Genomic DNA, 26,997 nt, shown 5'->3' with positions numbered 1-26,997 from the left:
TGAATGGAGAAAATGAAATAAAAATAAAGATCACACACACACACACACACACACACACACACACACACACACATAAACACACACACACTAGGTAAATACACACACACATTCTGAGGTCACGGGGAGGGACAGGGAATGGACCAGGAGGGGAGGGTCAAGTGGGTGGAGCTTTAAGGCTTAGTTTTTGAGGGAGTTTAACCAATCCAAGGGAACCAGAAGCCCTCACCTGGTGTGGATCTGCCAGGTATCGCTACTGGAAAATATATGGACTAAGATGGCAAGGAGTTTACAGGCCGCAACTGTACATAAGTTTTGTATGCAGTACAATGATGCGCACTTTGTTTATATTCCACAGGTTGCCAGTTAGTGTCTTTCCCGTTTCACTCTTCCTCCCTTCATAAAGTTAAGATCATCAAAATTATAAAGTTACATACATACATTAATGTACATTATAATGACTTAAATTAAACTACCTAAATGTTTAACTTCATAATTTTTACTTTCATTAAACCTTTTACTGTACTATGATGCACTCTCTCGCTTTGCTTACTCTCAATGGAAGTTTAAATCAGGGGTTAAACTTGTTATAATCAGTTCGCTTAACGAAGTTTCGCTTAACGAAGTGTTTTTTAGGAACGTAACCCCTTCGTTAAACGGGGGTTGCCTGTACCACCTGTTGCACTGGTAGAGGCCATGTTGGCGGTAAATCACCAGAATTCGTTCCCACACTAGCAGAACAGAAGGTAGCACAAACAAAATGGCTGAAGGGGACTCTCACACTGCATTCTGATAAGTTTAGAGAGAACCGGGTGGTTCACTGTGCGGCTGCCAGAGGACCACCAAGTTTCAATTCAAATCGCCAAGCATGCACTCAGTGGTCTGTGGCCACCCTACCGCCAAAAGTGAATTTCGCCAAGCTGAGATTCGTCAAGTGCGGGACCTTACTGTATACTAAGATCAATGCATACAAGTTTCAGCATCCAGCAAACACAGAAACACAAATGACTCATTACAGTTTTCATTCCTAGTTGAACCTCAAGACCATGAACTGAGCTCACCTTCCACACTTGCCACAGAAGGTATAGCTGTCATCACTTGGTCAAGAGGCTTACAGAGAAGCTGGAGGTTGGGCAGGTGGGTGGTGATGGCACGGTGGAGGGCCACATTGTTATCCTGGGCACTCTGAGTTGCCTCACGGTACTTGCCAGCCTCACGCCGCAGCTCCCCAAGGATCATGTTGGGTGCCCGCTTCCCCATCATTGCATTGAATTCCTTTTCTTTTTCTTCCTCCTCCTGTTTGGAATGTTACTGTCATTCTCATTTCATTGTTAGCTCTATTTCCTCCATGAAGAAAAAGACATGATGAATATCAAGAGTAAGTGATCCTATCTCTTTAAAATGAAAGTAACACAAATAAAAAAAAGAATTGCCACATTATACTTACCCCAAGCAATCTTTTGATTTCTTCTAAAGTTGCATTTATATCATGGGAAAAATTGGATATCTTTGCCATAATGTCTGTGAGTTTCTTGACTCCATTGCTAGCATTTAGATCAGCACAACTTTCAACCAGCTCCTGGTGACAAAATAATACAGCACATATTTACATTTACCAAACACTTGGAAAGCATTATTTCATTCTTAATACAGATAATTATGTCAATCTATTTATAAGATATGATAAGATAATTTACCTGTCACATTGTTATACACTGTTATATACAAGTGAAATTCTTTTTGGTTACAGTTTCCAGAGAAAGCAAAGGTATAGTATATATTATAAAAATAGACATAATTAAAAGGTATCAATCACATAAAGAAAATAAAAAGCTTTACAGCAAGACAAACAGTTTGTCTGATTACATACCTGAGGTAGAGCATCTGAGTTTGAGTCTAAGGTGAGGGTGTCCAGCTGCATGGAAGCCAGATATGTCTCCAGTTCCTCATTCTTCTCTTGGATGGCTGTGCCTACTTGCCGAAGTAGCTTGGCCTTCTCCTCACTGCAATAGAAAACACCCAAAAATAGCAAATAAGGTATTCAAAACGTTAATACAAGTTGACTACTTTTTCTATATACCAGGTTACAATGGAAAAAGGACACTGTTATCATTTCAAGACCTTAAGACTTGATGACAAGCATGTGTATGAGAATGCAGGCACACTCACCTGTACATAGAAGAGGCCTGGTGAGCTTCCAGAGGCACCAGCTTCATGAAAATGTCCTGGCCAGACACCTCCATATCATTCACACTGAATGGAATGCCCTTCACCAATGATGCACCCTTCACCTCAGGCAGGGATGCAATGGGAGGTACCTTCTCATGGTACACAAACTCATTCTCCTTCTGGGCAGCCGTGAGCTTTCCTCCGATGACATCATGGGAGAATGTCAGACTCTCAGTTACGAGCTAAAGTGCAATAAATTTTCCAATTAATATATACTGACCATTTTGTTCATTATTAAGAAAATAACTCATGACAAATAAGTTTCTACATACAAATCTAAGATACTCTATGAAAGATTTTCTATAAATAAAAATTTGCTACTACTAAAGTGTACACAGCTCCCATTAAAATACAATTATTCATAAACACCTGTGCCAAGTTGTAGAAGAATAAATAAATAGATAACAATCATCACATTTCAAACCTTCAAATGCATGCTCTCATTGGACTGATTCAGCTTATCCATGAACTGGATGAGAAAGCCCACATGGGATAGAAACACAATTGAATTAATACTAAGAAACAAAAATCTGCTAGGTATCAACACACATCTGGGATACAATGATCTGGATATGAACAACCACAGTAAGACATGAAACTTAACTCACAAATTTAAGGCATTTCTTACCTCTTGTTGCTCCAGATTCTTTGCCAATTTAGAAGCCTCAGTCAGAGCATCCACTGCTGCCTGGTAGTATGCCAGCCGCTCCCCCATCTTTTGCTGCTCCTCAGCCTGCATTCCTTGGTACAGCAAGGCCACAGCACCGTGGTATGCCACCTTGAATTCGCAGTATCTCCGCCACATCTAACATACATACCATATGCATTATGAACAAAGGATAATAGTTCTTAAGAAATAATTGCAAACAATGGACACAGTGCTTAATATAATGCCGATAAACAAGACTAATGTCAACCAGAAATAACTTCCAATCACCTTTAATTTTCTGGATCCGACAATATCTGCAACAACTGCATCTGTAGATTTCCCTGGCCAGAGACTCTTCATGGCAGCCTTCAGGTACTCTACCACCTGCATAGCAACTTTAGCTGCCAAAAAATAATATTACAATTAATCTAATTGTAAAATCATTCCACTTCATCTGACATTTTGTTTTGTGTACCTACAAGTTCTTGATTTACACTAGATGCTTGATTTGTACTTCACATAATGAAAGAAATTAATAAAACCTATAACTGCAGAATGGATTGATTCAAATTCCACTCATAAATAATCATTACACTTGAATAAAAAATTTAAATGAGAAATAAACCAGGACATTACATACTATATACTGACATTTCCACTTGACATATTCAATCAAAGAAGAAACAAACACTTCATACCTATGATGGTGGGCTTGCGGTTGTCTGTCATGCTCTTCTCCAGGATGCACTCCTGTGCCTGGGCCAATGCTACATTGTACATGAAGGTTAACAGTGTTGGACTAAGGTCTGATTCCCGAGGCTGAGGGTATGTCTCACGAAGGTGCTGCATGATGAGGAATATCCTTAATACAATCAGTATCAGCGTCAATAGCCAAGCTTAACATTCTAAAACACGACACAAAATACAGTAAATCTCTGTTATAGCAAACACCATCACACAGATTTTCACATTTATCAAACGTAATATGGCCTACTAACCATCCATCAAAGGTCAGTAAATGAAGCAAAATGTTTGACCGAAGAATGAGAAGCATGGGGGTGGGGAAGAGGGATGGGGAAGGAGAGTGTGGATGAGGAGAGGAAGAAGGCAGGCCTATGTCAGAGGCACCTTTAGCCAATTTTGGCTGACATGAAAAAGGATGGCAGATGTCATTTGTATTAGAAATATAAATAGGAGATTTTTATTAGAAATATGGATAGGAGAACTGTTTCATCAACTAGGGAGCTGACTGTACCTGGAAAGCCCATGCTGCACACTGGAAATGTGTGCAACTGATCTTCATGCCATCAGGAGTGTTCCTGGCATCAATGGCCCCAAGGTAAGTGTGCAGCGCCCCTATGTTGTAGAGGATGCATGCCATCTCATATTTGATGTCAGCCACATTGTAAACTACACTGGAGTATATGTCATACCTGTAGAGTACATGGTAATCAATCCATCAGAACATTAAGCACACAAAAAACAAATTATATGAACATGGTAGTTTCTGATATATTTTTTGTTATACAAAGTCTATTTGCCAACCAGTTCAAACATTTAAAGTTATATCATTGCTTTGAAAATACATATGGTTATCTAACCTATGTGATAAGATACAGTGAATTAAGACTTACCAATTGAATGTGATGGCAATACTGGGGTTCTCACTGAGGGGGAATCTAGAGACAAGGAAGTGTAGCTGACAGTAGTATTTCTTAAGGAGGGAGCAGCCAGTGAAGTCATGAGGGGCATGGGTGGCTGATGCCCGTAAAGTCTCCAGCTCATGAATTTCAGTACTGTAGCTGTCAGGATCTTCATTGTAATGGTCCCTTATGTACTGTCATAAGCAAAGAACAGGAATGCACATTGGTACTAGGAAAATAACATTTGACTCATACAGCCCCCAGCCAAGCAAGGGTTTAGTAATGCATACAATATCTAGCTATGTATTATATTGGAATGTATGAAGATTTCAATGTGTGGAAAACTTCACCCAACCTACAATGCCTCTATGAAATTTCAGATGCTACACAGTCATGTCCATATCTATTCATGAAACCTCCTTGATAGAATGAGGCCCTTACCACTCCTATGAGATACTACAAAATCTGCTTTGTGAGTCAGGTTATTTAGATGAATCATTATAATATTTCAGGCACATGTTCAATCTAAGTTTTGCATCTGTGTACTTCAAACAATTGCTGATAATGGCAGTTTTAGTATTTTTGGGATTATAAAGAGCACATGATTGATCAAATATATATTACTCTCTGCATTGATGGGCATTATCGCAATATGTTATTGTGATAGTGGATCACAATAATGATATTGGTATCTTGCTTATGTTATCAATTCACTGGTATCACCAATACTTTAGGTGCCAAGCTATTGATAATTTGGCTAACATCCCTAGCTTTTGGAACATGAAAATGCTGAAGTTTTATAACTTCAAAAACAAATGTAGTCACTTTATTTAGAATGGTACCTTTCATTAGTAAGGACACATGAAAAACATTAGTGTTCAATTTTGTTCAGCTTTTTTTTTCTTTTGCCAAATGTGGAGTGGTGTCTCCTTGCATGTCATAGGTAGTACTATTTGCTACTCCAACTCTAAAATTTAAGACATGATAAGATACTGATGTACAGATAGCCTAACTTCAGAAGTTTCCCGCATAATCATATTAACATTAACATAACATAACATAACATAAATAATAGGATAACAAAGGGCCACCAGGGCCCATCTAGGTTATCCTGTATCAGTCGCACAGCGACCTCGTCATCAGTACTTAAAGATACAATTACAAGTACACAATGCATTATATACTAATTGTAAATATTTGGCCCATTAACAGGGCTAAGTCCTGCAGCAAATTCCTCTACAATCTGTGATCCCCATTCATGGGGAGGGATCATGTCTTGTTTAACTATAGTAAATTTCTTATAAAAACTATCATGCAGCGCTATACATAATTATAAATCTAATAAATTTAAGTGCTTATCTAATCTGTTTTTAAACAATGTCAAACTAGTGTTATTTACAACCCTCTCTGGCAATGCATTCCAGAAGTCTACCACCCTATGACTAAAGAAATATTTTCTTATATCTAACCTGCAGCCTTGCTTTCTAATCTTCCTGCCATGATTTCTAGTCCTACTTCCTCCTCTAAGGTAAAGAAAGATCTCACATCTATGTAGTTTGTATCTGAGAACATTTTAAATAACTCTATCATATCCCTCTTATACATCTCCTCTCAAATGAAAACATGTTTAATTCCTTTAATCTATCTCTATACTCCAGGCGCTTTAATGCTGGTATCATCCTAGTTGCTCTTCTCTGAACTGCTTCTAACATGTTGATATCCTGCCTATAATGGGGTGACCAGGCCTGTATGCAATACTCTAAATGGGGCCTAACATAGGAATTATATAAGCTACGCACCACTTCCTTACTTTTATAACTAACATTTCTATTTATAAAACCCAGGATCCTATTTGCCCTATTTCTTGCTTCTAAACATTGCTTTGAAAATTTCATAGTCCTGTCTACCACTACTCCTAAATCCTTTCCCTCCTCTACTGCCTCTAGCCAACATCCCTCCATCTCATAGCTAAAGTTTGTGTTGTCTTTACCTAAATGCATAACCTGACACTTTTTAGAATTAAACTCCATCTGCCACCTGTCTGCCCATTCAATATCAGACTCCTGGACACAACAGTAAAGAACTTTCCAGAACTACATAACAAAATCTAACACACCACTTTATCCTCCACACTCAATGGGCATGCCTTGTTTAAGGCTTCGGTGTGATATTGCCAAGAAACTTATATGAAAGTGTTAGTGTGACACTGGGAGTGGCAACCACACTGATTATGTTTGACAGTAATCCTACAGTATATATTTAGTGTCTCCGTTCGAACATCCTGTTATGTATCCAGGTTTCCAATAATCTTGTGAGTAGAGAGAGAGGGGGAGAGGGACATGCATACAAGAAGTGGGAGCATCACATGACATCGCAGTTCTAGTAATCAATTATTAGTGGCAAGGACGTAGACAGCGCTTATCTGCACAATATCCTGCACTGGCTGGGTAAGAGTGGTGTCTTGGACTACATCATGACTGAAGCAGCTCACGCCACGACATATGATAGCCCACACTTGCAAAGCAGCACACAAAGGCTTGCATCGCTCCGGGGACACAAGTGGCTGTCAAAACATACACCTCCGTCGCCTAATCCAAGACCTCAGCCGCCGCAACTAAATAACACCCAAATTCTCCACTACAGTCAACGTGATTATACAGCAGCAACGGTACGGGGACAAAGAAAGCCTTCATAATCTCACCTGTCTTAGTTTTGGTCCAAATTCAACACTTTCTGCGCTAGATTTAAGCTCGAAGCGCAGCATACCTAGTCGTGGCACTGCCTCCATCTTGTGTTGCTTTCCTTGCCTTCACTGTCACCAACCTTTGTATCGGCACGCCCCTTGGGATTTCTTGGCTTCTTCACTTCCTTTTTACTTTTTTCTTTTTTACTTTTGTTTTTTTCTGTCTACTTGTTTACTGATCGTGGTAGATTGTTTTGTTTTGTTTTTCATCTATCATATTTCTTCATTATTCCATTTTCTGGTGTGCTCTGGGTTCCTTTTTTATATCTCCATTTCTTTCCTGGTGCTACTTGAATTCATTTCCCTATTTCTTATTTGTCCCACTTTCTCACTTTTTTTTTCTATTTTCAATCGACGAGATAATATTTAATCCCTTGTCGCGGCTATAGTTTATTGTACGTACCTAATTCAGAGTACCTATATTGGCAGTTCAAAGAGCAAGCTTTTCATGAGAGTCTGATTGCGAGATGACGGGTATTTTTGCATTAACATATGTATCCTCACATTTTCAGGTTTTAGAAGCTAGCCACGTATTTCTGCAAGATACATAAGAGTGGGGCGGGGTTGAGTCAGGCGGTCAGGTGACTCCTTGTCATCACACCTCTTCGTCGCTCTTCCTGTCAGCAGATCATTAAATGCCTCCTCCCCTCTAACTACCTTGGTCCTTACCTATTACCGTATCCTTTCACTACCTCACTGCTACTATAACTATAAATACTTTTTTTTTTCATGCGTGTTTATTCTAAGGCTTTTTAATGGATACCATCACAATTCAAGTCCTTAATTTCACTTTATTTCTTATATAAGTTCAATAAATTTCATCAGAATGAATACATACAGAGAAAAATAATTGCGGACACAATAATGAGCATGTAGGTTCACCATGGCACACTAAAGCAGTATACTAAAATACCAAACTAAAAGTGCCTCAAAATTTAGAGATGGATATATCACTGACTTCTTTTTTTTTGGAAATTATCAAGCTTGAGGTGTGTTGTTCATGTTTGTCAACATGATTATTGTTCTTCGGGCTAAGACTATAAACATACTCCTCAGGGTAAAAAAATATTTAACCACTTTCTGAATAATTTTCTGAACACCCATGCTTATCAATTAACTAATACATGAATGTTGTATGGACAAGGAGTTATTCTTTTATACAATATGAAAAATCATCTACATACAACTTTTATTTACATATATCACCAACTACTAAGCCATGTTGTTTTAATAATCCAAACAATACTCATTTAAACATCCATAGCCATAATTTTTTTTTCTTATGGGAGGGGAAATTGGCCAAGGGCAAAAAAAGAAAGATGCCCACTGAGGTGCCAGTCCATGTACAGAAGGAAAAGAGTTAACCCCCCCAAAAAAAAAAAAAAAAAGTGTTCAGATCATGCGTAAAGGAGAGAGTGAAGATGTTTGGTATAAAAGAGGGGGACAATTAAGTGTTACTAAAGAAGAGGGGATAGTTGTCTGGAAGGTTGTGTCAAGTTCATAGATGGAAGAATTGAGTTTTTGAGGCATTGAACAATACTAAATAACAAACAACCAACCATTTTTTTCCTCCCTTTATGATCTTTCTTTTTATATTCGGAAGACAAGTGGAATGGTTCTGAATATATATATATATATATATATATATATATATATATATATATATATATATATATATATATATATATATATATATATATATATATATATATATATATCAGAATAAACAAATACTGTAATAGCATACATAATGAAAATTAAGTTTATTACCATTGCCACTGTTTGCTCTGAAGAGTCAGGACACTTAGTAGGAAATGTTACAATATGGCTATCTCATCATGTAGATTTCCACTACACATCTCATTGATCCTACTGGGCACCACGCATGTGCCATTCATGTGTCATACTTTGTGAAAACTGGAGAATCCATAAGAACATAAACACTGATATGCAGACAAGTAAGAGAAACAGTGAAAATACAAGCACCAAAAATTCTATACACATCTTCATTCTTGTCACCGCCACTATTATCAAACAATATAAAACATTGCTGTGTCTGATATCACCTTCAAGAGGATTGTACTTTTAAAGAACTCATCTATCATATTTTGCAACCTCATGAATAAATCAGAAAGACCTTTAAAAGTTTACTTTCCTTGCAATAATATAGGCACAAGAGGGCAACTGCTATCATCTCTTCCCAGTGATGGAAGGAAGCATCCTCAATGTCCACTCATCATATTATCCATCACAGGCACTGTATGGCTCGCTTCTCACTTGCCCCTTATAAAACTTAATGTGTCTTAATTCAAATTACTTTCAGTGACTAAAGTCTTTCAAAACCTGCTTTCCACACTGAGTATGCTTGGCAAAGGTGTGGAACAATAAGGTTATTACTACTAATATTATAACTACTTCTGTTGCTACGGGTACTACTACTACTACCATACCAACATGACATCTTGAAAGACAGATAAAAATAATCCAGCAATTACCATATGCTAGTGATCTCTGACAGTTAGCTTTTCAAAATATGATCATAAAGATAATCTTGTGAATCTAGTAATATATAGTATGTGCCTACTTACGAGTTTCAAATGAAAGAAAGCAACTTGTAAATAAAAATTTCACAATACATAGAGGTCACAAATAAATGTTAACAGAAGAGTTATTGGAAAGAAAATTTACAAAATAGAGCCTATAATCAATCAGAAAAATGAGTTTGAGGATCCTTTAACTAACTAACCTAAATCAAATATCAGAAATTCACCAGGTTTTTGTTTATACATGAAACAGCAATATTTCTCATGATCAAGATTAAAATTTTTAGAAAGTATCATAGCTTACTGTATTCACTTATGATTATAATAAAATTGCAATGTTAAACAAAAAAATAAATATTTGAATTTTATCAATAACCTTTCAGAATATCAGTGATATATGAGTACTATATTTTGTGATCCTAACATTCAAGGAGTTAAGTGCTGCCAAACAATTATAGTTACTCTACATCATCTTCATAATCATGATAATCACCATCATCAACATCATCATCATCATCAAAGCCCCACATATCCATATCATCTTCATCTGCACCAAGGAAGAGTTGGTTGTAGCACGGAGAGTTGCGGTCATTGTAGTGGTTGTAAGGATTACCAACGTTCAAAATGGCCATACACAGCCAGCAGAAATAGATACTGCACTGCTGGCATGTCATTTTGTTGCAGCCATCCACCTTCTGTTAACAGTGGTAGGAATATGGTGAGCTATTGAGAAAAAAAAAAAAAAAAAAAAAAAAAAAAAACTGCACAAGCAGTGAGTTTTCTTAGACACTTAATTTTTGCAAAGTCTAAAGTTGTTTCCTTTCCAAAATGCAAATGGCCAACTACCATCCTAAAAACTGAATTATAAAAAATATTTCTTTCCACTTACCTCTATTTTAGCACGACACTTAGGACATCTTTTTGAGTTCTCTTCTAAATAATTCAGTGAGAGGTATTCATCTCTCAGAGAACACAGGTACTTCTTGCCATACTGATCCTCAAGAAGCTTCTTTTGGTCTTCAGTTCCATTGATGTATATTTCCATGATCTTCTTAGACTCACTATGCTTCAAGCGACAGGGCTCAATGCCATGCCAGCCAAACCTGGGAAATCATAAGACACATGTTCAATTTTGTGAGAAAGCAACAAACACTTTATAATAAGATTTTTGGATTCTATTTGCACAATCATAATTTCTAGAATGTTTTTGTCATTGATAAGACGAAATGCAACAGTCATTAAGTAATGTTTGATAGTGAAAACTCAGAAGACTCAAGGAAATAGCCATGAGAGCAGCATAAGTTATTGCACATGTAGAACTGACATCCAACTATAGACTGAAAGTAAGGATAGATAAAAAAAAAAAAAAAAAACAGAAAAAAAAAATAATTGCTGTTTGCAATTTGAGACATGTGTTTTTGTGAGGAAAAGATGAAAAGTTTTGGTAGAGGAAAGGTGTTCCACAATTGAAAATTAGATCTACAGCCATTAATGTTATAAAAGTTTGTACAGAAATAATTGGGAGCTTTTTTGGTTGATACCAGAAGCATAACATAACCTGGGACAATTTCTGCAATAGCTGTTGGTATTTTTCTCTTTGTCATTTCAATTTTAAACTTTAAAAGAAAACTGGATGTGTGTAACGTGGAAGTAGAATAACGATTCTTGCCATCTTCTTTCTCTTTGTGTCCTTCATTCCTGGTGTGGTGTTCCTACAGGCACAAAGCAAAACCTTTTCACTAGTCAGTATATCTTTTGTATTACAGTCACAGCAAATCCACTTCTCAAAGTTGTTCTTGATGCCAAGGTGGGAGCTAGGGTCCCTTGTCAAGCTTTCCTTCCATGAGCAGCAAAATACATTTAGCAATGAACTACATGTGCTGTTACAATGATGTACATAAAGTGACTGCATATTAACTAGTCAGTTCTCAGAGCAGTAGCTTGTTTCAACTGCTGCTATGAATCCTTCCATAGCATGCAGGACTTTCAAATTGATTCAGGTGCTCCAGATTTTGTCCCTTGGTTTCAAAATCTGTTACAGGAAGGTCCATAATACCATCCTACCATTAGCTAACAAAAACAGCTTAAGGCTCTTACCGACATATCCCACAGAAGACAAATTTGCAAGATGGACACTGGCCCTGTCCCTCCTCAATGGTGACAGGATACTGGCAGTGCAGGCGAGGACATGGCTGGATGTCCCCCAGTGATGATAATGTTGAATTAAGCAGCATTTCATCCCAGCGATTATACAAGTCAGCTGAAACCACCTCCTGAACCTGAGAAGTAATCCATACTCCTGCTCTAAAGGAATGTATTACAATGAAGCCTTAGACGTTTAAGGATTGCATATTTGTATTAGATAATATAAAAGACAATGTACAGGAAGTGATGACTGATATATACACTAGATAGGAGAGGGAGAGGGAGAGAGAGAGAGAGAGAAGAAAAAAAAAAAAAAAAAAAAAAAAAAAACCATGGTACGGAACATTACCTACCTGCTTTGGGTTGGCCTCTGAATCACACTTGTCTTCAGGACACTTGAGGAATTTGATGTTGCCTTCACTGATCTGGACTGAGAAAAAGGAAGCCATACACTCCTTGCAGTACACATGGTGGCACGGCCAAAACTCAAGACAGTTGGCACCAAGCTTCTCCATGAAACAAACCTTGCATTCGAACACTCTTGACTTGAACACTTTTTTCCTTATCTCTTCATTGTAATCCCTCAAGAGATTAAGTAGATTTGTTTTGGGGCCAATGTCCTGTATGGCTCTTTTGTCATAATTCTGGCTGTTCTGCCTGGTTAAAGTTGAGTTTGTGCCAACCGTAGCACCATCACTATCACTACAAGAATTATTACTAGTATCACATTTCTCCCCACTAGGACTGTACACAGCACCACTATGTTCTTGGTTCACGTCTGCCACAAGGCCACAGGCATGTGATGGGCCATAAGTGATGCGAATGGGTTTTATAGTATCTAAGTCTAATGTGTCAGTTAAATCTAAAAAGTCCATGGCTTCCTCCTTCAAGAACTGTGCCCAGGTGAAGGTGATCACACAACCCTCATTCTCCTTCCACAGGGAATCCAGTTTTTGGCACAGTTGAGTTAACTGGTTAATGAGAAACATCATTACAAATATGTCAAAGTATATATATATATATATATATATATATATATATATATATATATATATATATATATATATATATATATATATATATATATATATCAGTAAGAAATGTATTTCTTAGCAACACCTTCAACTACTGTACTGATGTAGAAAAAAAAAAGTAATAAGATGTGGGCATACAATATATGCAATAAATATAGAGAGTTACAAATACATTTTTCATAACTGCTGACATGCTATAGTATATTACGTGAGAAATGTATGAGACCCTCAGAATCATATGGTACCAAGCGCCATATGTACCAGAAATGAGTTATGTTTTCTGATGCTTTAAAAAGTGGTGCTTGGTACCATATGATTCTCAGGGAACTGCATTTACCTTTAATGTCTCACCAGAGGTTCAATTCTTAGTAATAGTTTCTTATGATCAATTCATACAACACACTTTCAAATTATTTTTCATTATTACATACAACACATTAATCAATCACAAGGCTTCTCACAAGTTGAAAATATAAAATAACTGTGAGGTGGACACGTGATCAACATACCTGTGTTCTGTTGAGCCACTTGCAGGAGAGGGTGAAGCATGGTGGGTGCTGTGAGGGGTATGTGGTTGGGAAAGTGAAGTGGAGGTGGATGGGAGGAAGATACTCCACCTGGTGCCTCTCCTCTATGGCTTCACCTACATACCAAAGAAAAATGTTATAATGAGATGTATGTATAAATAATCTTCTGAATGGCCAAGACAAGTTTTCAATCGCATCCTTGTTTTCATACTGTAATCTGTAGCTATCTCTCATAATATTGCATTTTACTTTATATCCAATCATAATATGACAGTCAATTCAAACAGAGTAGCTACTTTACTCAAATAATACATTACAAACATGAGCAGTGCAATGAAAAAAATCTTTGCAGACTTTTCTTTTACAATATTTCTTATCATAATTCCATTCATTCAGCCTGCATAGCTAGACCAACATTAATTAATAGATTTCAACATTCGGGTCTCGTAACTGCCTTACCAGTGTTCTTTGTGGGCCTTGACAGCAATGTAAAGTCTGGAGGAAGGTCTAAGTGGATTATCAGCACACCACCATGGGTTGTGCTGCTGCCATCAACTTCCGCCTCCGCTTCTGCCTCGATAGATGTAAAGCTTTCTTCATAGATACTGGCCAGTGCAAGCAATTCATCCTCCTGAGATTCAGCATCAAGGGACATATTCCAATTCTGCAGCAAACGTGAGAGGAATTAATTATAGCTCCATCATAGAATATTTATATTCATAAGATAAACTGAAGAAGTACAACTGGGATTGTGTTATTTACTAAATGAACAAAACATTAATCATTAAGAAGGGTACTCACCCAGCCTGAACCAAGCCCTAAATGAGACAGTGACTTCATTCTGACATGTAACTTTTTATCAACTTACACCAGGTTCAATGTGGGCAAGTTTGTTATATTTATAAATACTTATAGAATAATTTGAAGGAATATAAATAGAATATAAAAAAATACTTAGAGGATAATTTGAAGGAATATAAATAGGAAAATAAAACATTAAACTAGTTGGTGAAAATAAAACATTAAACTAGTTTTTTTTTTTTTACGGTAAGGCCTATAGCACCTGTAGGCACACTTGAAGAGTGTATGGGAAGCGCTGTTCAGCTTCCGCCCATTAGTGGCACTGGCAATTTTATCTATAGTGGTACCCATATTAGGGCCCATATCACCGCCCAAGCTCATCTTGAGTGTAACCACCTAGAGCCTGGGTATCATGGTGATATGTAGGTAACTTTAAACCACTCGACAAATGGCAAAGTGTTTTAAGGCTGTACGTGGTGGGACTAGAACCTACGCGTGGACGTCTGCCCGATCCCACGCTCACCACCTTATCCACCATGCCACCGCCTCCCTACTGGGAAAAGAGGCAGTGCTGCAGACACACTCTGACCCCATCCTGGCCACCAAATTAGCTCATCTTGCTACAGTGCATTGAGCAAAAGTATGTATTAAGGTGAACTTTGTCCATTAAGGTGAGTTCCTGAGACTGAATGATTTTCATTCTTCTAAGCACTGATCCTCTATCCAGTTCATAGTAAGTCACCACAGGTGGTCAGTCAATCTAGCAGTCAGGCAATCTAAGGAGACTATGTTGCAGATGTGTCAGCCCATGCAGGTCAACACACCAGAAGTCACATAGTGTTGTATAGTAACTTGCACTGTTTAATATGGTAGAGCTTGAGATGACCAAATTACATGATAATAATCTAGGTAAGCAAGAAAACTCCATAATATTTTTTTTCCATAATCATACTTAGCTTCTGGAAGATAAAATTTTACTTATTATGATTATATCTAACAACATGGAATAGTAATAATAGACAAATGAAGTCAAAGCCAGGGATAACATCACATGTAGCAAAATTCCTACTATTGTACATAATATAATAAAATATAAGGGCATGCTGTCATCATAAGGGCATTTCTATGGGTCTTATGTCACCTACAATTCTAACCACAAAAATCGTGACACTGAAACTTCCTTCTAAGCATCATATGCCATCACCAAACTAAAACGTCCTTGAAACAGGTTAACATGCCTTTTAACACCTTAAATGCAATAGTTTACCCTAAATCCTCCAACACAAAAATCAGTTTGCTGTGGAAATTAATGTAACCTGACACTAACACAAGCGCCACCAACCAAGCCTGCACAAGTCACCGCCAACACATTCAACACCTGGTGGAAGGCCGCGGCGCCACCTCTCACACATACCGGTGTCAACATTACTATGTGGAGTCTGTTACTATTCTTTGACCCTGGAGATGCATGCGTGGCTTACCTGTGAAGAGAAAGGAGGTCATGCAGTCTCATGCACTCCACTTGTGTTATGTTCTTGGATGCTCTCGATTCCCCTAGTACACCATCACTACCGCTCAAGCTCAGCTGACTGGCTGCCTGTTCGTTCTTGCCTCTGTACGGCGGTGCTCTTCATGATCAAATGTTATGCAATTTCGTTCATTGCATCACAGAATTATAATGTACTTCTACATAACAGAAACGAGCAAATTAAGTTCCGTTACATAATATCATGTCAATTTAGTTTACTCATGTGTCAAGTATTTCCTACCCATTCAGCATTACCAAAAAAAAAAAAAAAAAAAAAAAAAAAAAAAAAAAGGAAATTGCGTTACACCATAACGTCATACGTCACTAGAGTTTACTCTATTGTCAAGTATGTCCTATCAACAGCCTATTTCGTTGTATAAAGTATCGTAATCTTTTACTTACAAAAAATAATATCGTGTTGCTGTAAACATTGCTTTGTATTGCATGCATCAATACGTGCTTGCATGCTATCTCCATCGTAAAGTATTACCACATCAGCCAGTTTCGTTGCATCAAAGTATCGTAATCTCTAGTTACACGTGACAAGAAGTAGCTAGAAAAGATGTGTCACATATGGAGTAAGCTAACTCTCCAATCTCCACACGTTACACTGCGTAGCTCCATGATGTCTCCTAGCAGCCACCCGAACACAAGAGTCAGCCGTCAGGTCGGTAGTGCATGATTCACGTTACCAATCTTTTAAGTATTGATCTTGCTGATCCAAGACTACTTTGAATTGAAATCTTAGTTGAACATACAAATTGATCGAGAGCTCGGCCCAAGTTGTGTGCCTGCGGAGTGTGTACTTTTTCAACAAAACATGATCATCTAATGCGCCTTGTTTAACTCTTAGTACAATTAAAGGCAACAAACGGAATGGGCGTTATTTGAAGGTGTGTACATAATCAAGCTTCTCTAATTTCTGCCGTCCTGATCCTTCTCTATACCTCTCCCCTGATGGACAAGGGAGAGAAAAAAAAAATAAAATAAAACTAAATAGAAGGGAATATAACAATAACAAAAGTTTTTCTTCGCTATCCAGAGAGAGAGAGAGAGAGAGAGAGCTAATGCGTTTTCACATTGTAATCCCCACGAGAAGGAACTTCCCATATAAGTATTTCATTCATATTTCCTAAAGTCCACTATAACAGAAAATTATGTTAAATTGCATTTTTTCTTATTTGTTTAGCTTTGGCATGTAAACAATTCTTGATTTTTTTTTATTCCAAGCATCCTTACTACACAAACACACTTAATAATTTCAATATCCCTCATCTAACTGCAATATTTTTCTAACCGCCAATGTCTTACTCCCAAAATGTTCATAGGCATACAGGCATAACTGGACTTAATTTTTCCTACATAGCCAATTTACTATGCAAATAAGCTCATTTTCAATGTCCCTCATCACACTACATTTCCTTAACCATCTACCTCTTACTCCCGAAAATTTTCAAGTAATACTCATAACCTACATCATCGGTCTTAAATTCAACTGCAACATCCTCACTTCCTTTCAACACCCCTCCTCCTCTTTTAACCTGTTTACCCTCTGTTCCTGTGACCTGTTCTGTCCTGTGACCCCACCAACTTACTAACAAGTATCAAACATCCCAAGGTCATCACCGAAGGTGTCAGCCTGAGGTGGTGTTGCATGCAGCCTGCAGGCCCCGCCCAAGGAATATAGAGAGGAAGTTGTGGACTTGTGGTGTGGGTTAAACTTTGGAGGACAGCGACGGTGCTACCATCTGTTAGAAGCGAGTATTTTCATAGAAAACGTTTTTAGGAGTAACTTAAGAAGGTTTCTCCCATGCTTCCTCCCCCACCCCCTGTTTTTCCTTGCATTTTCTCGTGGTTATGAACTTATATATATATATATATATATATATATATATATATATATATATATATATATATATATATATATATATATATATATATATATATATATATATGCGTATTCTGCCCGCCTCGGCCTGGACCACACCATACTTCTCACTTGCACCGCCTATGTTTGTCTCCTGACCCCTTCTGCCCTTGGCGTAGAACTACCCTGAGGCCATGGAACATTTCTTGCTTCAATGCCCACGCTTCCACTCTCAACATACTGCACTACACTCCTGATTCTCCGCCCTGGCCATCATAACAGTGGACATTCCCACCCACCCTCCAGGCGGCCTCAGGCGTCCACCCCTCCTGGCAACCTGCTGTCCTTCGCCTTATTTGTGTCTTCTTGAGGAAGACCAGCCTGCTACCACACCTGTGATACCCACACAGGACTACCCCAGGGCTCATAAGTATCCAGTTCTGCTTTAACGGTTCCACATGAATACAGACAGTAGATACGTATGAGTTACAAATCACAAATAGTATACTATATAGTGCTTATTTTTAAGAATGTTATCATTGATATCATTTTGGAATCCTTGCAAATGCCAGTATCTACAGATGAACGAAGTAGAGTATAATACAACCATATATACTGCAGGCAGACTTGTATCTATTATTCAAAGAAATTGCACGAGTAATATATAAAAAGTTCGTTCATACTGGTCATTGGCCAATAGTAGGCACCGATTTAGTGATTTAGTGCTCTGATTGGTAGATATCCTATGACGTCACAACATAGGATATATGTATATATATATATATATATATATATATATATATATATATATATATATATATATATATATATATATATATATATATATATATATATATATATATATATATATATATATATATATATATATATATATATATATATATATATATATATATATATATATATATATATATATATATATATATATATATATATATATATATATATATATATATATATATATATATATATATATATATATATATATATATATATATATATATATATATATATATATTGGTACACACCACTTAAACCACTTAAAACACTCAAAACTAACCCAAACCATACTCAAAACACCACGCAACACCTCAAAATGTCCTCAAATACACCTAAAACTCACACGCCAAAATCACCTTGAGCCATCCAAATACACACACAAACCACTTAGAACACTCAAAACTAACCCAAAACACATTAATAAAACCAAGCAACATCTCAAAAGGCACCAAAACACACACAACCCTCTTTAGAAACACCACAATACGCCAAAATTAGCCCCATACACTCCCAAACCATTTAAAACACTCAAAACTAACATAACACTCAAAACATCATGTAACACCTTAAAATACACCAAGACACACCTAAAACTCATAAGAAACACCCAATTTAAACCAAAATCACCCCCACACACCCAAACCACTTACAACACTCAATACCACACTCAAAAGTCATGCAATCCCTCAAAATGCCCCAAACACACCCAAAACTCACTAGAAATACCCAATATGTACCCAAATCACCCCCACACGCATCCAAAAAGACTCCTAACACGCACCCACACAGCTTAAAACACTCAAAATTAACCCAAAAACACACTCGAAACATCACACAACCCCTCAAAATACTCCCAAAACATACTCACAACACGCAAATACTGAAACACACCTCAATCCACATACTCAAGGTACGTAAAATATACCTAAAGACCTAAAACATACTGAAAACACACAAAATGCATAAAAAAACATACTCATAACACCCTGCAACACTACTGAACACAATTGCAACACACTAAATATCTCCCAAAACCAACAGTATAAAGAACGTTAAGATTAGAAGGGACACTTACGTATATATTACACCTTGGCTCCTTCTCCTATTCCACTTCTATTTATCATTTCTTCTTCATCCTCCTTCATTGTTTCCCCTTCGTCTTTCTTCTATTGCTTCCATCTACACGTCTGAGCCTAGAAACACATCATAACACTAGATGTTAGACAAAATATTGAAGAAATGGAGGCTGATTTAAGTATTGTGGCTTGGCTGCTCCTCCTCCTCCTCCTCCTCCTCCTCCTTTTCCTTCCTTCCTCCTTATCCTCCTTTCTTCTTCCTTCTGCTACCAATATCTACACACCTGAACCTAGAAACACACGAAAACACGTAAAAATCTTTAGGAATTAGGCAAAATATTGATGAACTAGGGTGTTGGAAAAAGAGGCGCCAGCCTGGGGCTATGATGAGTCACCACCTGGGCTGTGGTCATCAGAGAGAACGGGAACGGGGGTGACTCGGCTATATTACGTAAGTAATTTGATTTAAAAATTACTTTTAAGAAAAAAAAAAAAAAAAACGAAGCCACGGCCGAATGCATGACATTTTATGACGTGATAAATATCTAAACAAATTTTCAAAATATCAAAATATCTCCAGCTCAACTAGTTTTTAAAAAATGCCTAAATTAATTACGTAAAAAATATAAAACATTTTCAACAATAACTTTCCTAAAACGTCCTGGAAAGTAAAGCCGTTTTCACTTGGCAAGTATTTTACCACATTTCATGGAGTCTGAACTCCAGAAATGTGAGCAAATAAGACGAAGAAAAATAAGACTTTTGTTCAATAGCACCAAAAACCATTTCTAAGTCCACATATTTCACTCAATAGATTGATTTCTCACTTAAAAGAGCATAGAGGATTCTTTGATACCATAAAGGCTCACTTATAGCTTCAAATAAAAAAAGATCAAAATGGGTTATTGAAATTAACATACCCCATAAAACACCACTAAACGCTACATATTTAACCAATACAGGCGCGGAAAACATTTCAAACACAACGAAACATTTATAGAAACCATAAAAACATACCATGGAAGCGTAATATTACCGTTAGGAAATATAAAAAAAAAAAAAGTATTTGACACCGCAAGCTGGGGGATGGCTGGAGGACCGCGGGGGCAGGCGGCCCGGAAGGTAACACCGGTAACAGCGGTTGCGGACGTCCATATGTTGTCTTTATCATCTCACCAAGCCCAAATTAAACCATATAGGAACTTTTGATTATGCGATATGAAATCGTAGACTGGTGGCTGCATCCTAACATATGTTTGGCATACGGTAAGTGAAGGAAGCAAATATCAGTTGATAATGCTGACGTCTTGCTTTTTTTCTTATATCTATCACTTTTTTTAGTATTTGCGTACTGTTTTCACTTTCAAATGTAAAGGAAATCTAAAAATAACTGAATGGCCTTATAAATATCTTTAATTGATGAAGATACAGCAGTGTGGAGGGTTGTGGCAAAGGATTGCACTGCTTATCTTGCTGCTTGGTGCGGGTGCTTAATTGGTGCTTGGTGCTGCTTCAAAACTGTCGGTAATGTAGCAACACTTCACTTCACTTGTTTTGAATGTGGGTGGGGGTGTTTTGAGTGTGTTTACACGTGTTTTCGGTATATAAGAGTGTTTTTTCAGTGTTTATGGCTGTGTGTGGGTGTGTATGGTTCAGCATAGTCCACCACCACCACCACTGTTACCACCACTGCCACTACACGACCACTGCTACCGTTTTAACCAGTAGCAGAAGATATGTTTGTGAAGGCACTACATGTATATAATAGTATGCATGTCTATGATAACTATCTATTACTGAATCTATCATCAATTAATGAGGTACTATACTTGTAAAAATATCACAATGATTTACTGTGACATCTTTTTCTTCGTTATCGTGTCCAGCTTTGGTTATTTGTCAATTAAAGCAGTATATATCAAATTGTATCTAGTTGTACAGCGAGTGTTGGCAGCTCCCGCAGGACAAAAAACGAGGTGCTTAAAAGGTAGACTATTTGATTTTTCTTATTCTCTATCTCTGTCGATATACTGATGATTTATCTGACTAATATCAATTTATTCAGAGTTGTGATTTATGTGTACCTATATATTCATTTTGCACTGTAAATATTTCAACAATTTTATGTATGTAAATAAAACTATGAAAGTGTGTATAATTTCAGTCTTACGTGATGTGATGTGAATGTTTTCTCTCTTCATTTATATGTGCAATACATAGTGATGCTACATAGCCACCGTGTGTGTTTGTGAGTTATCCCTCCCTCCCCCATGCCCTCACAAAGGACAAAAGTTTTTAGGTAGGAGTAGGATCCCTGTGTGAATGAAGCGTGAATGAAGCGTGAATGAAATTCTGAATGAGTGCATAATGTTATTATTAAAAATAATAATAAAAAATAAATATGCAAAAATAAATAAATAAGTAAATAGCAATTAAAAATTACATTAAGTAAACAAACAATTGTATATATTAAAACATTGCCAAAATCAAAGAAAGTTAGAATAGAAATTAAATAGAAAGATTAAAAAAATGGCCTAATACCTATGCTCCAGGACAAACTGCCCTCTCCAAAATAGAAATTGGAGGGGGTTTTAATGAAATATATGGTGTAAAATGGTAGGTGTTATTAATTACACACACACACACACACACACACACTTACACACACACACACACACACACACACACACACACACACACACACACACACACACACACACTGTAGTATATAGTGGTTAGCACACTCGGCTCACAACTGAGAAGGCCAGGGTAGAGTTCCAGGCATGGCGAGGCAAATGGGCTCCTGTGTTCACCTACTAGTAGCAGTGACTAGGTACTTAATCTAAATTGAGGGACTGTGGCATCGCTGTCCCGGTGTGTGATGTGGTCTCAGTCCAGTGTTGCCAGATCTAGCATAAGTTTGTGCTTTTAGCATAATTTGAGCAAATTTTGGACATCTAGCATAATTTCTAGCATACCTGTCAATTTAGCATAATTCTGGCACAATTCTGAAGCGTTTCGCATAATTCTAGCGCAATTTACTAGAGGTGAAAATTAACTGAAAATTGAGTAAAAGTTCACCACAAATAATGAAAAAAAATATGAAAGTAAACAATAAGCAATAGGAAATGAATATAAGTTTGTCCTTTTCTGCCCTTTTTTTGGGACAAGTCTGTCCGTTTTTTAGCTCACACGTGGAAAACCCTGCTACTGACTCGACTCCTCTTCGGCTTCGGACTCTCAAGTGTGTGATCGTACATAGGTATAGACATCCACCACCCCCGCAGTGCAATGTCATAAGTTGATTGATTTTGAACAAAAGAAAGCAACCAATGAGTGATTATTAGCCCTCATGCGTGTGTTCTTACATACGTTTCACCATCCATCTCCGCACTTCAATATCATTGGTTGATTTGCTTGAAACAAAACAAAGCAACCAATCAGCGTATATTAGCAGCAAATTTTGAAATTCAATCCCCAGTGGACACTAGACTAAAGTCTAGACTAGAGGCTCGCAGCCCTCGCTGCCTCACTCAGTGACACTCACCCTTTCGTGTGCTTATAATTAGCAGTTCAGTATGTCCAAGAGAGCTAAAAGACAACATGGTGATGACAGTGAACTTACTGAAGGCACTGATGAGTCGAGCAAGTCGGACGAAATTAAAAAAGGGCCTGGGCCTAGTCATTGCTCTATACGTAGTGGTGTTAAGAAAAAAAATACAAGTAAATACAAGTAAATCCATAGTGAATGGCTAGCTAATCCTGAAATGAAAAGTTGTCTGACCAGGGACAAGAAGGACCAGAATGCATTTTGTAAGTTCTGCAATACTGCAATAAAGCCAAAGCTATCTGTACTGCGAGCCCATATGACATCAAAGAAACACCGAGCATTGGCAGACTCGGTACAAGGAAGTAATAAGGTGGATTTACATGGGAAATACTTTCATTTCAGCACATTTGGGTAAAAGAAAAAAAATTAAACTCTAATAGGCACAGGCTTGTATTTTTTTTTTAAAGGCGAGTCACTAGGACCTAAAGACATTATTCTTTGTCCCTGCAGATAGCGGCTATGTTCAAGGAGTCCTGATGTTAAAGATACTATCAGTCGTGCGGAGATCATTGTTGCTGCTGTGGCTGTAGAACACCATCTCTTACATAAACTAATGGACCATCTCTCTGTAATCTTCCCCAAATTTTTCCCAGATTCTGAAATTGCAAAGAGTTATGCAAGCAAACGAACAAAATGTTCTGCCCTTGTTGACAATATCGTTGCTGAAAGTTTTAAAAAAGACCTATTGAAAGACATTCACCAAGCTCAACATTTTTCACTTATTATAGATGAATCTACTGACATTTCTATAGATTCAGTCATGGCAATTGTAGTTAAGTATTTTGACTTGCATAAGCAGAGTGTTCAAACTCACTTGCTTAGTTTGCCAGTTCTAAAAGGGCAATCTGCTCAACAGCTTTATGATACTCTGTATGATGAACTAAAAGCTTGCGATTTAGATTTGTCTAACTGTGTTGGATTTGGTGCTGATACAACAAATGTGATGTTTGGAGGGCAAAACAGTCTTGTTTCTAGATTGAAGGAAAGAAATGCCAGCTTAATTGTGGTTAAATGTGTGTGTCACTCTATTTCTTTAGCTGTCAGTCATGCTACTAAACTACTGCAAAAGACATTGGAACAACTGGTTAGGAAATGTAACCCCTACTTTTCTCATATAAGTAAGAGATTAAAAGACTTGTGGGATTTTCAGGATTTCATGCTGTGTCAACAGCATCGTATTTTGAAACTCCATTATATACTCTAGCTTTCACTTAGTGCATGTATATCACGAATTCTTAAAACAGTGGAAAGCATTGCACTTGTACTTTCAACTGGCTCATACTGAAGATCGGTTGCACTCTTCTGATTTCCTGTATAGGGAACTAAGTAATCTTTATACACATCTCTATTTTCAGTTCTTGGAATATGTTCTCTCAATGACAGCCAAACTGAATATCATGTTTCAAAGCCCCCATGCAATGATTCATCGTGTTGTCAAGGATTACCTTCAGCTGTATATTCAGATTCTCAAATTGTTTCATTAAACCTTCAGTTCTGAAAGTCCCAATGCAGGAAGTCATCAGTGTTGACCCAAAAGATCCATATATCCACCTTCCATTAACTCAAATTATATGGTGGGGCTGCTCGAGAGTAGTGTAAATAAGAGGTAAAAACTTTTATTTTTGCAGAAATTTTTATTATTGTCTCCTTTAAGGTTGTGAATGGGAATTAATTAAGAAAAGTATATAAAAGTGCGATTATTTACATGGCAGGTTTTCCTACCACTCGACAGTAGAGAGATAAAAACTGCTCCTATCAATCACAAAACATTTTTTACTAAAAATAATACCATTTTTTTTTAATCAATACATGTTTTTATTGATACAATACTGTTTATCCTTTCTGTATAACTAATGGTAGCACAACACTGCTGATATAACACTGAAACAAAGGCAGAAAACATCACAAATATTTAAATAACTTATGTAAATTATAGGTGATCTAAATTTGAAAATATTATTTCTCTACATATTTGCAAAGTTTTATATTATGTTTACAATCCAATGAAACAACTGTAACACTAGTAGACAGAGTAGACACTAAGTAGACAGAGAATGGTAGGCCTCCATGCATTCAGGGTGAACAGGAACTTTGCACATTTTGCACAAATACACTGTCCTCCTTGTACACTGGCGACACCGTGAGTTTGGTTGGCTCCCTTTCAAAGTCCAATGTTGTTTGCCATTGAATTTTACCGTGTCCTTTGCCAGTCTGGCATGAAATCTCCTTAGTCCATTGGTCTTAATGCTTTTGCCAGTACCTTTCATAATTGCAGTAGTAAAATGCCGGATGAAGTCCAATAAACTTATATCATTTCCTAGTTTCCTGAAAAGCATCCACGCATTTGTGACCTGAGCATTTACACTCCAGGCAAATATTGGCCACCACCATTTCTTTCAGCGAATGCGGATCCTGTAACAGGAGACTTGTTGATCAAAGTGATCAACACCGCCCATAGTTTGGTTATATACGTACTCTTAGGGAGTCTGGCATTTCAATCTCAATGTGCTTTCTTTCACCCTTACTCCACCTCTTGGCTTTGTGGATGGGATTCTTTCTAAACTTATTTGAAGCAACACAAACCACTTTGTTATCCTTGCACTTGACAACAGATGTACACCCAGTAAATGCTTCTTCCATATAGCCACGGTTTTTCTTCCCCATTGATTACTTGGGCATAAGTGGCGCTCCACAGAGACGATCTTCACCCAAGGTTCCTGTCGCTCTTGAACGGATAATTTTTCAAGCAAGGGTAATGAAGTGAATAAATTATCAAATACAACATGCTGACCTGGCTCTAACCCAGTCTGGTTGACCAGTTCCATCACTACATTCGGACCATGTCCAAGTCCTGTGTCTGGAATTTGTTGACATGTGCCACAGTATGGCTCAGAATGAAGAAGAGATCCGTCTGAAGAACATATTGCTCAGACTTTGAATCCAAATCGTGGAAGATGATCAGGGTTACTTGTGACTTCATCATCTGATATGAAGCATCTGAGTCGCAATCAGTGTTAGCAGCACCATCCTCATGTGATGAACTGATAATTACTGCTGTGGCCTCATGATCAAGTTCTTCCAACAGATCATGAATTTCATTCAAGCTGAGGCTGAAAAAAAAAAAAACAGACAGAAAAAATAAACACATTATATGTCAATAACTACTATTTTTTGTTCATTTTATCGTAGTTTCAGAATTTTGTTGCTCCAGAATACTAAATAATTTACTGCTACTAAATCGACATAAATCTATTATGAATACCAATTTTTCAGCATTCATGGTAACACTGATATATACAAAGGCCGCTTTAGTGCAGACACTTGATTACGTAAAGAAATAACTAATCTATAATAATTCAAAATATTTCGCAGAAAATATTGTTTATCCTAATGCCGAGCGACAGAAAATCCTGCCAGCAAGTATATTTTAGTTATATCTCCGATAACAAATAATCTATATATACAGTTTTATAAAGACATCATTTTAGAGTAAAATGATAATGAATAAAAGTCTGAAAAAAATGGTAAACACAGTTCTACATACCTCCTTTTGTTGCGTGGTAGAGACATACTGAGGAATGCCCTCACCAGTGTATCCTTAGCACGTAACTGTCACTCTAGTAAATCCGAGCAGAATGTGGAGGGGTGACGAACAAGATGAAACCTGTATGCATTAGACCAGTGGTTCCCAAACTGGGGGAAATTTCCCCCTGGGGGAAATTTGAAGCTACCGGGGGGAAAATAATTACACTACCTACTAACTAAAAAAAATCTCAAAAGTCAAACCAAAAGTCCTTTTATTTG

At 37.3% G+C, this 26,997-nt stretch overlaps 2 protein-coding genes across 5 annotated transcripts in view; both read right to left on the bottom strand.

The window, feature by feature from the left end:
* The window catches only part of LOC123510369 (tyrosine-protein phosphatase non-receptor type 23-like), a 27,000-nt gene extending 19,645 nt beyond the window's left edge, over window positions 1-7,355 (bottom strand). The window contains 11 exon segments of the mRNA XM_045265476.1: window positions 1,059-1,293; window positions 1,445-1,576; window positions 1,868-2,000; window positions 2,167-2,408; window positions 2,651-2,695; window positions 2,855-3,031; window positions 3,164-3,276; window positions 3,574-3,718; window positions 4,131-4,308; window positions 4,510-4,712; window positions 7,220-7,355. Coding sequence (XP_045121411.1) covers window positions 1,059-1,293; window positions 1,445-1,576; window positions 1,868-2,000; window positions 2,167-2,408; window positions 2,651-2,695; window positions 2,855-3,031; window positions 3,164-3,276; window positions 3,574-3,718; window positions 4,131-4,308; window positions 4,510-4,712; window positions 7,220-7,306 — 1,690 coding nt within the window. The 5' untranslated portion in view covers window positions 7,307-7,355.
* A 677-nt stretch (window positions 7,356-8,032) lies between these two features.
* LOC123510368 (E3 ubiquitin-protein ligase RNF14-like) lies at window positions 8,033-16,497 on the bottom strand. Of its 4 annotated transcripts, XM_045265474.1 has the most exons (8): window positions 16,449-16,497; window positions 15,793-15,997; window positions 13,970-14,174; window positions 13,493-13,626; window positions 12,303-12,920; window positions 11,902-12,083; window positions 10,694-10,907; window positions 8,033-10,499 (listed from the first exon to the last, which is right to left on the bottom strand). In XM_045265474.1, exons 3-8 carry the CDS (start codon window positions 14,163-14,165, stop codon window positions 10,263-10,265), a joined length of 1,581 nt encoding a protein of 526 aa, XP_045121409.1. In that variant the 5' UTR covers window positions 14,166-14,174; window positions 15,793-15,997; window positions 16,449-16,497; the 3' UTR covers window positions 8,033-10,262. The 4 variants fall into 4 exon arrangements, with proteins under 4 accessions (XP_045121409.1, XP_045121410.1, XP_045121408.1 ...); XM_045265475.1 differs by lacking the exon at window positions 15,793-15,997 and having other exon boundaries at window positions 16,330-16,473; XM_045265473.1 differs by lacking the exon at window positions 16,449-16,497 and having other exon boundaries at window positions 15,793-16,083.
* Between the last annotated feature and the right edge of the window lie 10,500 nt (window positions 16,498-26,997).

Source organism: Portunus trituberculatus, chromosome 28 (assembly GCF_017591435.1).
Source record: "Portunus trituberculatus isolate SZX2019 chromosome 28, ASM1759143v1, whole genome shotgun sequence".
Lineage (NCBI taxonomy): Eukaryota > Metazoa > Arthropoda > Malacostraca > Decapoda > Portunidae > Portunus > Portunus trituberculatus.
Note: the sequence above shows the minus strand (reverse complement) of the source record. Positions and strands in the feature narration are given on the sequence as shown.